General features: G+C 43.1%; 2 protein-coding genes across 9 annotated transcripts in view; both read right to left on the minus strand.

The window, feature by feature from the left end:
• LOC310689919 (C-C chemokine receptor type 5-like) overlaps positions 1 to 16,002 on the minus strand; it is a 42,506-nt gene that overhangs the window by 10,593 nt on the left and 15,911 nt on the right. For 2 of the 5 annotated variants that reach the window (XM_083468477.1, XM_083468478.1), the window contains one exon: positions 11,181 to 12,901. The exons of 1 other annotated variant lie outside the window; for it this stretch is intronic. In XM_083468477.1, coding sequence (XP_083324603.1) covers positions 11,817 to 12,875 — 1,059 coding nt within the window. In that variant the 5' untranslated portion in view covers positions 12,876 to 12,901 and the 3' untranslated portion in view covers positions 11,181 to 11,816. Of the gene's footprint in view, positions 1 to 11,180; positions 12,902 to 14,882; positions 15,024 to 16,002 lie in introns of those variants that run through there. 2 more of the 5 variants (XM_083468476.1, XM_083468475.1) reach the window with 2 other exon arrangements.
• LOC310689921 (C-C chemokine receptor type 5-like) lies at positions 122 to 6,756 on the minus strand. 4 transcript variants are annotated; one of them, XM_083468482.1, is made up of 3 exons: positions 6,650 to 6,667; positions 6,314 to 6,362; positions 122 to 3,002 (listed from the first exon to the last, which is right to left on the minus strand). In XM_083468482.1, the coding sequence occupies exon 3, from the start codon at positions 2,992 to 2,994 to the stop codon at positions 1,927 to 1,929; it is 1,068 nt and encodes a 355-aa protein (XP_083324608.1). In that variant the 5' UTR covers positions 2,995 to 3,002; positions 6,314 to 6,362; positions 6,650 to 6,667; the 3' UTR covers positions 122 to 1,926. The 4 variants fall into 4 exon arrangements, with proteins under 4 accessions (XP_083324608.1, XP_083324609.1, XP_083324607.1 ...); XM_083468483.1 differs by lacking the exon at positions 6,650 to 6,667 and adding an exon at positions 5,110 to 5,212 and having other exon boundaries at positions 122 to 3,001; positions 6,314 to 6,610; XM_083468481.1 differs by lacking the exon at positions 6,314 to 6,362 and having other exon boundaries at positions 6,625 to 6,756.

Here is a 16,002-nt window from a genome sequence, read left to right on the forward strand (position 1 = left end):
TACATCAGTTCGCAGCATAAATATATATATATATATTAATTATTCATTTTCAATAATAACCTTCCAATTAATGACAAATTAAAGCAAATCAATCCAAATTACAATAACAACAATACACCAATTATTTATTCCAATTATCAAAATTTTATCGGGACTTCCCATGTTCCAGATGTCTAGAGATAATCATCCTCATTCATGTCTCTGCATTTTCAGTATTTTTCAAATTCAAAACTAATATTATCCATTTTTATTCTCAGTCTAATCAGCTATTGTTTCTGTGGCTCACATCTTCTGTAGCAAAGTTTCCATATTGTTAATCCACAAGAGGCATTTTTTTAATCATCTATTCTCTGTCCAGTTATTTGGTATTCAGTCCTCTTATCTCTCTTTTGTTCGTCAAGTTCTCATTAAAGACACTGGGCTTCATTCCAAAAGTAAAGTTTATAAATGGCCAATCAACAATGCCTCCCCGATGTCTTTTAAAGAGCTGATGACCGTATATGTCTGCATATATTGCTGTACTGTGGGAAGTGCTTCCCAGCTGTATATTATATGAAAATTATTTAAATTCCTCCAAGAACAACAGGATACCCCCCCCCAGCTCTTCCAGGCCTTAGAAGAGCTGGCAGGGATCCAGCGCTCTCTGTCTTTCTGTCCACAATAATGTATAAAAATAATCCACACAAGCAGATATATTTTAGAACGAAATACAGTGCACCCTAAGTCCAAAGGAGCTCTTTTCCGTAAGAATCCCTTTTTTTTGTAACTGCGCAATAATGATCGCCATTTTGTTTCCGTCTTCAGTCTGAACTGCCATAACTGATCTTGTTTTGCCAACTTCTCTTGGAGTTTTTGAGGGCTGTATATCATGCATTCAGTTATAATTTTCGCCTCTTGTGTTTTGTTTAAGTAATTAAATTCTTTCTGGCTGAGCTTCGCCAAATCATGATGTAATATAGCAAGTATGGAAAGATAGTGGTTAATCCACCTCCTTAATCCACGTTTCAAGATGGGAGTCCGTTTAAAGTCCGAAATTCAACATCCAACGCCTGTATAATTTAGCAGGGTTTTTTCTTCTTTTTTCTCCTCCATCTGGAACATGCCTGGTTCCCCCCACACCCAATCTTATAATTATGAGAAACAGGTGTCTCTTGCATGTAGGAGTGGCTCTGGAGAGTGCCAGCTTTGCTGTGCCGTTAGACCCAGCATCCCTGCCGCTCGCACCATGATGCAAGCTGACAGATCACAGACGATCTGCGGGTTTGTGAGACAGTCCTCCCTGCAGCATATATTTTAAGTTCTCCAGAAAATTCACCAGCATTTTAATTTTGATTTCTTCTAATGTAACAAAACCCCAGATCTGTGCTATGTGTAAAGATTGGGGAGGAATTAGATTCAGTTCTCATTTACGGACAAGGCTACTTAATTTGTTCTTTCAAATGCAATGCAAGAACCAAGATCCTTGGGAAAATGTGCATTTCTCCAAATTTTGCAGTTCACTTGTCCGGCCAATTAATGTGTACAAAAATGCATATGCTAGGATATAAAATGTCCATTAGAATGCACACGTTAGTGAAAATGGCATATGAAAGTGCATTATATTACAGCAAATCAATTTGCAAAAATGTGTATGTTAGGAGAAATTGCATAGAAAAGATATTAGTGGAAATGATGGTGAACTTATATGATGACACTTTTTTTAAAAAATCGCAAACTGCTGTGGAAATGTAGAGAACAAAACATAATAATGGAAAAATCAGAAACTTGCTGAAATTGAAAACTGACAGATTTGACCATGCCTAGTCTGGCAGTAGTATACTTATAAATTTTAATGTGCAGGAGTTCATCATGATAGTCCCCTGCTCCTTAGGTATAACAACTAAACAGAGGCACATAAACAAAAAGAGCACACAACTGGAAATCACTTTACAAACCAACAGAAATGTCATGTTCTGTTGTACTCATGTAGGAGGAAGTAGACCGATCTAAACTAGGGTGATCGCGACCTGGACAGAGAGGAACTAACGTACACTTCTGGAAAAAGATAGAGGTATATTTCCTAAATTTCTCCCCCACAAAGGCATAGATGACAGGGTTGATGCAACAGTGGATCATCGCAATGATCTCTGTCACCCCAATGGCTACAGATAACTTTCCCTCACAATCATTTTTTAAGCCACAAGAGAAAATTGAATCTTGATAGGTCTGCAACAAAAGAGTGATGTTGTATGGCATCCATAAAAGGAAGTAAACAATCATGATGACAGAAATAAGCTTGACAGCCTTCTGCTTTCTCTCATTTCTACCCTTAATCAAAATCTTTATAATCTGCATGTAACAGAAAACAATGATGACTGCAGGAAGAGCTAGGCCCAAGACAACCCTCATTAAAGTTAAAAATTGCTTCCAATCATTTTCATGTTTTGAAGGATAATGAATGGTACATTTGTGGATCTCAGATTCCGTTTGAACATGGTGAAATACAAATTCTGGCACAGAGGCGAATAAGGCCACAACCCAAGTGACGACGCTTGTGAAGGTGCCATAGGTGATTGTCCGGGCTTTTAATGCGAACACTGCGTGGACGATGGCCAGGTATCTATCAATTGTCAAAAGGATGATAAAAAAACTTCCGCTGTAGAAGCCTACGTAATAGATCCCAGAGAGAATTTTGCACATTGCGTCTCCGAATACCCACTGGTGGGCTGCGTAATAAGCCCAAAATGGGAGCGAGAAGATGAAAAGCAAGTCCGAGATGGCTAAATTGAGCAGGTAGATATCAGTCATGTTCTTGAGCTTCTTGTATTTAATGAGAATCAGCACCACCAGTGAGTTGCCCAGCAGGCCAAATATGAACACCAAAGAGTAAAGCGGTGGCACAACATAAGACGCAAATGATTCCCCCGCCACGATGCGGACTGGGGCTACGTCTGTATCATAGTAATAAGATGTGGTTAGATAATAATCTTCTTGCAAATCAATATAATCGTCCATCTTCTTCCCTGAGAATAAAGAATTCACATACATCATATAAGATATCAGCATGAAACTTTATTGTAACATATAATTTATTTATTTATTTAAAAAAACCTATTGCCAGTTGAATATTCAGTCTGCTTATGAGGATCAAGATACTGGCGGACAGTCTAAATATTAAGAATAAAGAATAAGAGTGAAGAAACACAAAAAAAAAAAAAACCTGGGAGGGGGAAATGGATCATAGAATCATAGAGTCATATAGTCAAACCCTCTGCAATGCAGGAATCTCAACTAGATCACACATGTCGACCTCTCCTTGAAAACTTCCACAGAAGGAGAGACCACTATCTCTCAGAGTCTGAGAGCTCATGCTGTCAGAAAACTCTCTGGTGTTTAGTTGAAATGTCCTGTCCTTTTAACTTGAATGCATTGGTTTGGTTCCTAGCCTCTGGAGCAGGAGAAGACAAGTTCTATCCTCCATGTGACAACGCTTTAGATATTTGAAGGTGACTATCACCTTCCCTTGATTGGGACGCTAGACTTCTTTTGATGCAGCCTAGAATAGCATTAGCTTTTTTGCTGCTGCTGCATCACACTGTTGACTCGTGTTAAGCTTGTGGTTCGCCAAGACCCCTAGATCCTTTTCATGTGTACTTCTGGCAAACCAGGTGTCTCCCATCTTATATTTGTGCAGCTGGTTCTTCCTGCTTAAGAGTAGAACCATACATTTGACCCTATTGATATTTGTTTTCTTAGTTTTAGCTCAGTTCTCCAATCTGCTTAGGTCAGCTTGAAATATACTTCTATCTTCTGCGGCATTGCCTACCCCTCCCAGTTTGGTGTCATCTGCAGATTTGATAAGAATCCCCTCAACACCATCATCCAAGTTGTTTATAATGATGTTGAACAACAGCAAACCCGAGACAGAACCCTGCAGATGTTAACATACTTGCCTATAATGCTCTGATTGTATTTCTGACCACCTTCTCCCACTGAATGTCTTTATTGGTTAGGGATGTTCAAACACATCTTAGGGATGTTAATGCAGCTTCCGGGTCGTTAATGCAGAAATATATGTTCTCTTTTGTGTAGCACACAATAGACACCAAAATCTCAGTCATCAACAGATATTTGCAAATCAACTGCATTCCTTCGGGTCCCCTTCTAGCATAAAGAAACAGATCACTCAGTTAGTCTTCTGCACAAACAGAAGAGTCTTACGACACCTTAAAAACAAAATGAATGAAGTGACTTAAGAGCAAATCACCAAAGCCTTCTCACTGAAGGCTTCTATGGCTACAAACCAAAGTGTCTGCTCAGAAGTAGCTCCCACTGAATTCAGTGGGGTTTAAGGTAAAGGTAAAGGGAGCCCTGACCATTAGGTCCAGTTGTGACCGACTCTGGGGTTGCAGCGCTCATCTTGCTTTATTGGCCAAGGGAGCCAGCGTACAGCTTCCGGGTCATGTGGCCAGCATGACTAAGCCACTTCTGGCGAACCAGAGCAGTGCATGGAAACGCCATTTACCTTCCCGCCAGAGCGGTACCTATTTATCTACTTGCACTTTGACATGCTTTCGAACTGCTAGGTTGGCAGGAGCAGGGACCGAGCAACGGGAGCTCACCCTGTCACGGGGATTCGAACCGCTGACCTTCTGATCGGCAAGTCCTAGGCTCTGTGGTTTAACCCACAGCGCCACCCGTGTTTATTCCCAGATAAATGAGGTTAGGATTGCAGTTCAGTATAAAGTTCTGGAAGGGCCAAAACTCAGTGTTACAGCATCGGCTTTGCATGGAGAAGGTCTCAGGTTCAGTCGCTGGTGTCTCCAGGCAGGGTTGAGATACATCAGAGAGGCTGCAAAAACTGAGCTAGGCAGCGGAAAGGGATGGTTTAATGTGGAGAGGAGGGGAGGGATTTAAAATTTAATTGAAAATGAAGACTTTGGGTGGTCAAAAATAGGCAGTCGAATCCAGCTGGTTCTTCCCACTTTGGGGGAAAATAGACGACTTTACGGAGTAGTAACACAACACACAGATTGCAAAGTGATCACTTCTAACCCAGTGAAAGGAACAATGATGAGTTAAAAATTCACAACAGGAAGCAGGTTAAGGTTGAAATCCTAACCCTACTTTCCAGGGAGAAAGCCTCACTGAATTCAGTGGGATTTACTTCTGAGCAGACATGGTTAAAACAGCCATTTTACAGCATGTCAGTTGCCTTTGGCAACAAACGATACTACAGAAACAAGAAAACAACATGAAAAAGGAAGTATCCAGAAGTGCAGAACAAAAAGGAGAAATATGTCTCAAAGATTTAAAAACAAGGGCATGTTTTATTATAGATACTGTATGTCCGGCACGTTTTGGCATTATTGTCTATATCAAGGGCTTTTCTGTAAAAAACAATGCTGGCACATCTGCTAAACCACAAATATTGGACACCACATTTCAGAAACTTTTAAAGTTGCCTTTGACTGGACTTAACCGTCCAGGGGTCCTTTACTCTTTTTTGTATTATAAAACCTCATATTAATAATACAAAACCACTTTGAGGGTTTTGGTGTGGGGTTTTTTTGCAACCAAGTGATGTATACATTTTATTAATTAATAAATTAATATTCAGGGTCATCTACACAACTATTAAAGTGCAGAAGTCCTGCTTTCATTAGACTTTGGCTAACCTATCCAGAATATTACTTTACTTTAAAAACAAAACAAACAAAACTCTGATCGACTTTCAAAATACTCCGCCTGCATATTCATTTCCTCCGGATAGTGTTTTAAGATCTAGGCTGATACTAATTTCAAAACTCTGCTTTCACATCACTGAAATTGTGTAAATGGATCAGCTCCAACTGGGGTAAGTTGTACATTCACTGGGCAATCCTGTACATATACATTGAATTCAGTGGGGCTTACTCATGGATAACTGGCTATAGGATTGGAGCTTTAGTTTCATCTGCACATTCAAGAGTACTGGAAAGTGATATTTGGGTCAATTAAAAGCAGGCTTTTAATTGACCCAATTTTTTGTGTCAATTAAAAGCAGCCAAGGCATGTATATTAGTTTAAAATGTTAGCACCATTGGTAAAATCCAGCAATGGAAGTGAAAATTAAAGGACTTTGATTACAAAAACTGACTATGGAATTCCAATGTCCTCAACAAAATGAACATAACAGTAAAGTGTTAACTGGTTCATTAATCATCAATATTCACATATTTTACATCTTGGTCAATTTACAGGCTTAGAAATTCATGCAGAATTCCTATCTATGTTGACTTTTTCACTGTTTATTCACATAAAGGCAAGTGCTCCCCCCCTTAAATTAACTTACCAATCTACAAAGTTGCTTGCTTTTAAAAGATGGTGGTGACAGCTAGATTCTTTGGAACAGGAACATTGTAAAAAGCAGAAAGTAAGAAATAGCCCTTTTCTCTGTGAAGAAGGAATTGTTCTGCAAATTTCTAGCCACCAAACATTGCTGCTCAAAATCAAGACTAGTTCCCTTCTAACAGGAATCATTTGGTCAGCAAAAGCTATTTCTGTACTACTACAGATGGTTTTGAAAACTGAAGTACAGTATCTTGCTAGACTTTCGTTGCACAATTTTGAGTTACAGTTCATGTTGCCAAATCAAATAATTACCAAAAATCCATTCCCATCAACTCACAGGACTGTTCACAAAGTATTTCTGAGGTGGTCTTCAAAACTGCCTGTCTTGGAAGGTTGTCTGACAAGTGCTCACTTTAAGGGGTTCTGTTAAAAGGTTTCTCACTCAGCGGATTCTGATAAGGATATCACTTCTGAACCAGAAGTGAACATGAACATGTGGTTGTTCATTTAACCCACTTAAAAAACAACAACACAGAACCACTCCCAGTGTTGTCTGGCCCAGTGTCTTCATATAAGAGTCTCAGTAATCTATGAAGTATAAGCTTTTTTTTAGTATTTTCCACACAACAACAACACGTAAGATATCTAAAAATAACAATACACAACACACAAAAATCAACATTCAAAATCTAAAGAAAGCAACAACAACAACAATCCATATCTTACAAGTTAATATTGTTGCTGTTTAGTCGTGTCCGACTCTTCGTGACCCCATTATTATAAACACTAAACAACAACAAGACATTGACTTCCACCAATCCCACAGCACCTCCTTTATCTCTCATTGTGTCTTCCTGTTTTCCTGTTTTCTTTATCACCTCTATCCTAACATCTAGATATAAATCCCTCTTTCATAAGTAGAAGCTTAATATGCGACAAGTGCTCACTAAACCAGAGGCCCCAAACTTCAGCAGTAGAGCAACATCTCTGGGTCGCCCAGATTGAGGATGATTCTTACGACAGAGTCTTTCAGTGAGTCGCTTGTCTTAAAAAAATTAATAAGCCTAAACCTAGGAGATCCTCATGTACAGGGTGAGTCCTTTAAAAGAAGCCCCATGGATACAGAGTACACATGTTCCATGGGGCCTCTTTTAAAAGACTCGTCCTGTATAAAAGCATCACCATTAGGCAGCAGAGATCTTCAGAAGAGAAGCTAAGTTACCCAAGGCCAGCCCACCTATGAAGCAAGGTGGGGTGGCTGCCTCGGGTGGCGGGATCCACAGGGGCAGCAGATCTGACCTCCCAAAAAATGCACACACCCCCACCGCTGCCGCCACAAGGGTAGCAACGGCTGCAGAATGCACCTTAGAGACTACCTCTGCCGCCTCTACAGCAGCCTCTTGGCGAGTAGGAGGCACTGGTGGTCTCCTAGCACCATTGTCCCCAATATAGATCTTTAATTCCCCTTGTTCCTTCTTCCCTGGCAGGGTGTCTGCGCCATTTCGTGGTTTGCCTCAGGTGGCAAAATGTCTTGGGCTGGCTCTGTAGTTACCACGTATGAGGTGATGACTTGGGCCCAATTCATCTATGCCTCTCTAAGCAGCAGGGGATCCCATGTCACGGGTGAAAGCTCCCAAATATCAAAACCTGAGTACCGTATTTTTCGCTCCATAAGACACACTTTTTCCCTCTTAAAATCTAAGGGGGAATGTCTGTGCGTCTTATGGAGCAAATGTGTGGTCCCTGGGGCTGGGGGGGACCCGGGCTTCCCTTGCCAGCTCCGACAAGCTCTGGGAGCAGCAGGAAGTCTGCGCACAGCCTTTCCGCTGCTCCCCAACCTGCTCTTTGGGGCTGGCGGTGGCTTTCTCAGGGCTGGCGGTGAGGGAAGCTTGGCTTCTCCCACTGCCAGCCCCACAAGCTGCGGGGAGCAGCAGAAAGGCTGCACGCAGCCTTCGCGCAGCCTTCCCGCTTCTCCCCGGGGCTGGCGGTGAGGTAAGCTCGGCTTTTCCCACTGCCAGCCCCACAAGCGAAAGGAACCCGAGGCTATCTGGAGAGCGAGAGGGGTCAGTGCACACCGACCCCTCTCGCTCTCCAGATAGCCTCCTGAAGCCTCTGGAGCACAGCGGGACCTCCCACCGCGCTCCGGAGGCTTCAGGATGCCTTCAGCTGAAGCCTGGAGAGCGAGAGAGGTCAGTGCGCACCAACCCCTCACGTTCTCCAGGCTTCAAAGATACAGTGGTGCCCCGCAAGACGAAATTAATTCGTTCCGCAAGTTTTGTCGTCTAGCGAATTTTTCGTCTTGCGAATCACGAAATCCCATAGGAATGCATTGAAAATCAATTAATGCGTTCCTATGGTCAAAAAAAGACCAAACAAAGCCAAATTTGGTACAACAACAGTTTATTAACTGCTCTTTAAAGTCACACATACTGTAAAGAGCAGTTCAAAAATTGAAGGGAAAATAAATTAACTTTATAAACAAAACATGTCTTTGTTTTTAGACAAAGGAAACAAAGTCGCGAGACGTTTTCGTCTTGCGAAGCAAGCCCATAGGGAAATTCGTCTTGCGAGGCAAATCGAAAACGGAAAAACCTTTCGTCTAGCGAGTTTTTTGTCTTGCGAGGCATTCGTCTTGCGAGGTACCACTGTAGCCGCCTGAAGCCTCCGGAGTGCAGCGGGAGCTCCCGCTGTGCTCCGGAGGCTTCGGGTTCCTTTCACTGAAGGGTAGGTGCCCCTTCAGCTAAGGCGCAGCGCCCCTTCAGCTAAGCAGGAGGAGAAATGGAAGGGGCTCCGTTTCTCCTGCCATTTCGCTGAAGGGGCGCTGCGCAGAGAGGGGGAGAATTTTTTTTCCTTGTTCTCCCCCTCTAAAACAAGGTGCGTCCTATAGTCGGGTGCGTCCTATAGAGCGAAACATATGGTAATAATACCACACAGGATCCATACAACTGGCTTTCATCCCGCTTGCATGGTTCTTGGATTTATGTGTTCCTTCATGACTAGGGGCATGCCCTAGCAGTTCGAAAGCACCCTTAAGTGCAAGTAGATAAATAGGTACCGCTTATAGCGGGAAGGTAAACGGCGTTTCCGTGTGCTGCGCTGGCTCGCCAGAGCAGCTTCATCACGCTGACCACGTGACCCGGAAGTGTCTTCGGACAGCGCTGGCCCCTGGCCTCTTAAGTGAGATGGGCACACAACCCTAGAGTCGGACACGACTGGCCCGTACGGACAGGGTTACCTTTACCTTTACCTTTACCTCATGACTAGGGGCAGGATCTAAATTAAATATTTAAAAACTATTAAATTGAAGGATGCTATGGAAATGTTTTAAACAAGGAAACTAAACATTTCATGCAGACAGTTTGCACGTGAAGGTGGTTCTTCCAGGGTAAGGCTCATCCATCGCATTCCTGGTGTGCTGACTCCTGTGATTTTTCCAAATGCAGGAAACTCGACTGCATAATTTGCTGGATAGCTCAGTTGGGTAAGGCATGGTGCTGATAAGGCCAAGGTCTCAGGTTCAATCCCCATAAGGGGGATATTGCTGCATTGCAGTGGGTTGGTCTAGATGATCCTCAGGGTCCCTGCCAATTCTATGATTCTAGGAGAACAGGATGCTGAACTACATGGTCTATGAGTAGGTACTGTATCTGCCTATGTGAAAGCAGAGAAAAGTGGAACAGGTCTCAATCCTCAATCGTCACATGTGGAAAGGACTCAAATGGTGCATTTTCAGAAAAAGACAATGTGCTAGAAACTCTTCATCTCTATTCCGAACCCAGGACAGAGAGCAGTTGGGAACATGCCATCAAATAGAGGCTGTAGTGTAGCCTTATTAGACTTTACCGACTGGTGGGGTCTGCGTTGCTCCCGGACGGGAGGGAGGAAGGAAGTCAAATGACACCGAGGTTTGGTTCAGAGAAAGAGTTTATTCTGCTCTCCGGATAGCAGAAGGCACTTGCGTGGTCAGTTCACAGCAAGTCCAAAGAAATGAGAGATTCCATGCAGTATATATATCCTTCAGGCACCCTCTCCCCCCTTCCCCAGGAATCCAACCACGTCAGCTTATACACGTAAGTTGACATCCATGACCATAAACAGTTGTTCCTGTTCTGGCACTCTTGACCATAAAAGGTTGTTCCAGTTCCTATACTCTTATCTTGGGGCAGGAGGTCACCAACTCTAAGAGCACTCCTGGCGCCATTCCCAGGTCTCTTGTCAGACCTGACAAAGTCTGTGCGTCTTTGTGGTCAGGATGTAAGATAAGACCCAGACATGCCATCCCTGCTCTACTCGGAACTGGCAAGGCCATCCATTGCCGTCACGGACTGATAAAGGAGAGGGCTTTGAGTACTTGTTTATACAGCTGGCTTTCTGTTTATACATTGACTCAAGAGCTCAAGTTAATGCATTTTAGAAATGCTCCCTTGGAGAAGGAAAAATGTGGATTTTGGGTCCCGTTTCAGACTGACTGCACAGAAACCCATTCCTTCAGTAGAACTGGTGGAAGAATATTCCCCTCCATCCACTACTTGAGCAGCACGCAGAAGGCATACATCTAGCAAGTAGGATTGGAGCTTGTTCCTGGACCAATGCAAAGGATTCTCTGTTTACATTTTGTGCAGGGTACTGACCTTCTCCTACCCTTTGTCAGACAAGAAGAAGTAAATAATGGTTTGATGTACCTTAATGGCTTAAGATCTGTTCTCCAAAGGAGCCAAAAGTTTAGGTGTATGAGTAGTGACAGATGGTGGTGTAGGAAGTACAGGATCTCATCATGACGTTCCCCGTAATCCCACTCCCAAGGAGGATTCCAAACAGGCAAGCAACAGTGTTGATCTATTATAAAATAATATACACTCTCCCAAAGGTGGCATAATACAAAATTTATTAGGATCAGCATGACTGCAGTTGTATACAGAGTTCACTGGGAGTAGGTTCCATTGAATTTGGTGGTGCTTAACATGGAGGAAGTTCCAGCTTCACTTCAGTTAAATGATCCTATGGTAGCAGAAAAACACAACCTGAAGCCCTGGATCAACTGCTGCCTATCTAAGTAGAAAGTAATGGGTTAATGGACCACCTAAGACAGTTTCAAATGCTCATATGAACCTACCAAGGAAGACCAAATGTTGATGGAGGTATTTAATTAACATCCTGTGCTTCATGGTCCTTGGATCAGATTCTGTATCTCATATTGAGAGAAGTCCTATATGAATTGTCTTCACTTTCCAAACACAACTGGTTTCTATTTATACATGCACAATCTTTTCAGTCATTTGTGTGAGTGGCTATGCAACACCTATTATAACGGGTTAGTTCACCAGAATGTGTCTCACCAGATCTGCCTGCTTCCTTCCCCCATGAGATTTCTGACTGGGAAGGGGCAATGAAATGGTGTCCTTCTAAAGATCATAGGCTATCATTTCTCTCTCCCCCTTAGCAGTCTGGCATTCTTCTCCCAGACATACCAACTAAACTATTTGCAAATAAAACTGGAAATCACTTCACAAACCAACAGAAATGTCATGTTCTGTTGAACTGGTATAGGACGAAGTAGACCGGTCTAAATGAGGGTGACCGCCACCTGTACAGAGAAGAGCTAACATACACCTCTGGGAAAAAATAGAGAGATATTTCCTAAATTTTTCCCCCACAAAGGCATAGATCACAGGGTTGATGCAACAGTGGATCATAGCAATTGCTTCTGTCACAGCAATGGCTACAGATAACTTTCCCTCACAATCATTTTTTAAGCCACATGAGAAAATTGAATCTTGATAGGTCTGCAACAAAAGAGTGATGTTGTATGGCATCCATAAAAGGAAGTAAACAATCATGATGACAGAAATAAGCTTGACAGCCTTCTGCTTTCTCTCATTTCTACCCTTAATCAAAATCTTTATAATCTGCATGTAACAGAAGACAATAATGACTGCAGGAATGGCTAGGCCCAAAATGAACGTCATTAAAGTTAGAAATTGCTTCCATTCTTTTTCATTTTCTGAGGGATAATGAATGGTACATTTGTAGCTCCCTGATTCCTTTTGAACATGGTGAAATATAAATTCTGGCACAGAGGCGAATAAGGCCACAACCCAAGTGACGACGCTTGTGACGGTGCCATAGGTGATCGTCCGGGCTTTTAATGCGAACACTGCATGGACGATGGCCAGGTATCTATCGATAGTCAAAAGGATGATAAAAAAACTTCCGCTGTAGAAGCCTACACAATAGACCCCAGAGAGAATTTTGCACATTGCGTCTCCAAATACCCACTCGCGGGCTGCATAATGAGCCCAAAATGGGAGCGAGAAGATAAAAAGCAAGTCCGAGATGGCTAAATTGAGCAGGTAGATATCGGTCATGTTCTTGAGCTTCTTATATCTGATGAGGATCAGCACCACCAGTGTGTTGCCCAGCAGGCCAAATATGAACACCAGAGAGTAAAGCGGTGGCACAAAATTAGACGCAAATGTTTTCCCCTTCTCGCTGTGAACTGGGGCTGTATCCGGACCATAGTCAAAAGTTGTTTCATCATCTGGCATCATGGAAAAATTGTCCATCTTGCTTGTCACAGAATATGAAGAATCTACGTAGATGATATAAGAAACAACAATTAAATAAAACAGCAAAATAATGTATTTGTAATCAATGATAATATTGAATATTTAGTCTGCTGATGAGGATCAGTATATAGCCAAATATAAACAAGATTAAAGCAGTGACAGAAAATGGGGAATGCAATGATGTTAAGAATGAAACCATGCATTTTAGTCCGTGATAATGCTAAATGTGTGGTCTATTGCTGTGGATTAGTGTATCGTCCAGCAGACTAAATATAAATGATAAATATTAAATCAGTGACAAAAGATGGGGAATAAACTCATGTGAAGATACTGGCATAAAACTTTCTAAATGGCTGTCTGAGCAGCAAATCCCCTAGAATCAATTCACTGATATCCAGGAAACTTTCTTATACTGAATTAGAACACTGGTATTATCTACAATAACCAGCAGCAGGAATCATAGAATTGCAGAGTTGGAAGGGACCTCAACGGTCATCTAGTCCAATCCCCTGCAATGCAGGAAACTCAGCTAAAGAATCCAGGACAGGATAAAAACCTCCAAGGAAGGAGAGTCCACAAAGCTCCTAAGGAGGCTGCAGGAACTCACAAAAGATTCAGACAGGAGTCTATTTGAGGTCCTCAGGGATTGAAACAGGGACCTTTTGCCTCCAAAGCAAACAACTGAGCTTCATTTCTGCCATATGGAATAATACATGGGAGATATACCATTGGAAATTGGAAGGGGGGGGCTTAGCCCTTGGTCAGTACAGTGGTACCTCGGGTTAAGTACTTAATTCGTTCCGGAGGTCCGTTCTTAACCTGAAACTGTTCTTAACCTGAAGCACCACTTTAGCTAATGGGGCCTCCTGCTGCTGCCGCACCGCCGGAACACAATTTCTGTTCTCATCCTGAGGTAAAGTTCTTAACCAGAGGTACTATTTCTGGGTTAGCGGAGTCTGTAACCTGAAGTGTATGTAACCTGAAGCGTATGTAACCTGAAGTACCACTGTAACTGGTTGCGTGTCGAGGTTCCCCAAGCCACCCCTCACAACACACACATAAATTTTGTTTAAGGTTTTTGGCATAATTTTGGCCACAACTTTATTTAAATACATACATGTGAGTGGTTGCTTAGGCATTGGTTACAACTATCTGTCCTTGCCCAGGGACAGAACTGACTTCTGGATTCCAGCAGAAGCCAGTAAGGGAAAACAATATTGGGGAGAAATGGAGCTGAGGCACAGACCCTCCCCCCCTTCCCGCATGCTCCCCAGGGCTTGCCGGCCCTAGCCCCATTCCAGCGATTCGGACGAAAAGATGGCAAGCCCCTGGATTCCTTTAACGGAATTCCCTTTCCGCAGAAACCTTGGAGGGGCAGGCCCAGCCAACCCTAACCCCTCCTCCATCCAATTGATAACCAATGCCTAACCGCAACCTTACAAGTTGTGACGATTTGCGACGCAGTAGGCAAAAACCAAATAGCCCAGCCAATCAGCCAGATGGACAAAATTCCTACCAGGCCCCTGCCCCAAAAGCAGGCGACCCCATGACAGGCATAGCAAGGTCAACGCAAAACCCATAAACTTAGGGCGGGTGGGCGGGTGATCCGTTGCATGCAGCGAAAGAGAAAGCTCCCAGCTGCGTTCACAGGATTTCAAACATCCGATCCTTCACACCAAATTGCAATATAGAATTTACCCCAGCAACCCAACCATCCAATCGTTGCCGCAGGCTTCCTTGGTAATCCTGCCTGACAACAGAGGGGTGGCCTGGTGGACCCCACTGCAACATGCGCTCTCCATGAGGGAGAACACGCTTTACCATATAACTGGGTAAACCAATATGTGTCCATAAGTCCCATCGAATTCAATGCTAGGCTTTCTCCTAGAAAAGTGTCTATAGAATTAGGACCTGTTTCCTTCATTCAGAGTTCTGTATCGTGGTATCTGGCTTTTGTGATAGCCAAGGCATGTAGCTTCTAAGTAAAACGTTAGTATCACTTACCCTGCGATTGGTAAAATCCAGCACAGGAGGTGAGAATTCAAGGACTTTGATTACCCAAACCTCTCCTGACTATTACAGTCAGTTTATTTCCCTTGCAATTCCAAATCACGGTCGTGAGCTGTGCAAATCTTAAGAGCAGCTGTTCGGGAAATGCTCAATGCTGCTGATTCTGTTTTCTGGGCCGCCAACTGTAAGAAATGATAAAAAGTTGGGTGTCTATAGGAGGAGCAGGAGTTCTAAAAACAGGCTGGCTTCAAGTCCTTCATGTACATCCAGCAGTTTCCGTGGAATGGCAGGGAAGGGGAGACTTTGGTCCAAGTCTGGGTGTAGGACAGGAATGTGTAGACTGTGTTCGGCAAGTCAGATCCAGCCCACCAAGCCAGACAAAGTCGCCCTCGTAGATTTGGGCAGCTTCAGACCAGTGGTTTTGTGGATTAATTCTGCAACATGTCATTGGCACAATAGTGCATTCGTGGTGGACTGTCAACACATCAGTGTCTTTTATCAGCTGTTCCCTGATGCTTCCCCAATGTTACTATATTATCGCTGCCTGCCATTGCAGCTGAACCAAAAAAGCTTCGCTCAGTCTAGAATTAGAGATGTGGAGTTCTAGCAAAGACGAAGAAATTCCCAGGGGTTTTCTGCTGTCACACTGAGGTTTGCAGCCACAGATTTATCATTGATTTATGTTGCGGTGTTCCTTCTGCATTTCACTAAGGAAGTCATGAAGGCACAGCAAAAATACAATGCTGGGAATTGCATCGACAAAGCCTCATCATAACAAAAGTGGGAGGAAATATCCAAAACTGGAGTGGCTGGTTAGCTCTCCAGATGTTACTGAATGCCAACTTCCACCTGCCCCAGCCAACGTGGCCAAATGCCAGGGGAAATGTGAGGCCAGCAACATTTGGAGAGCTGCAGTTTCCCCATCTCTGGCCAAACGTCATTGCAGCCCCAGCAGACTAGGGCTCAAGGACTTGTCAAAATCACTACTAATAATTTTTAATAATAATTTTATTATTTATACCCCGCCCATCTGGCTGGGTTTCCCCAGCCACTCTGAGCGTCTTACAGCATATATAAAGACATAGTAAAACATCGAGCATTAAAAACTTTCCCA

Source organism: Podarcis liolepis (assembly GCF_965112155.1).
Source record: "Podarcis liolepis genome assembly, chromosome: 12".
In the NCBI taxonomy this organism is placed as follows: domain Eukaryota; kingdom Metazoa; phylum Chordata; class Lepidosauria; order Squamata; family Lacertidae; genus Podarcis; species Podarcis liolepis.

Bases quoted from the DNA above. Each gene is read 5' to 3' on its own strand.
- LOC310689921 (XM_083468481.1), bottom strand. From the start codon at position 2,994: ATGGACGATTATATTGATTTGCAAGAAGATTATTATCTAACCACATCT.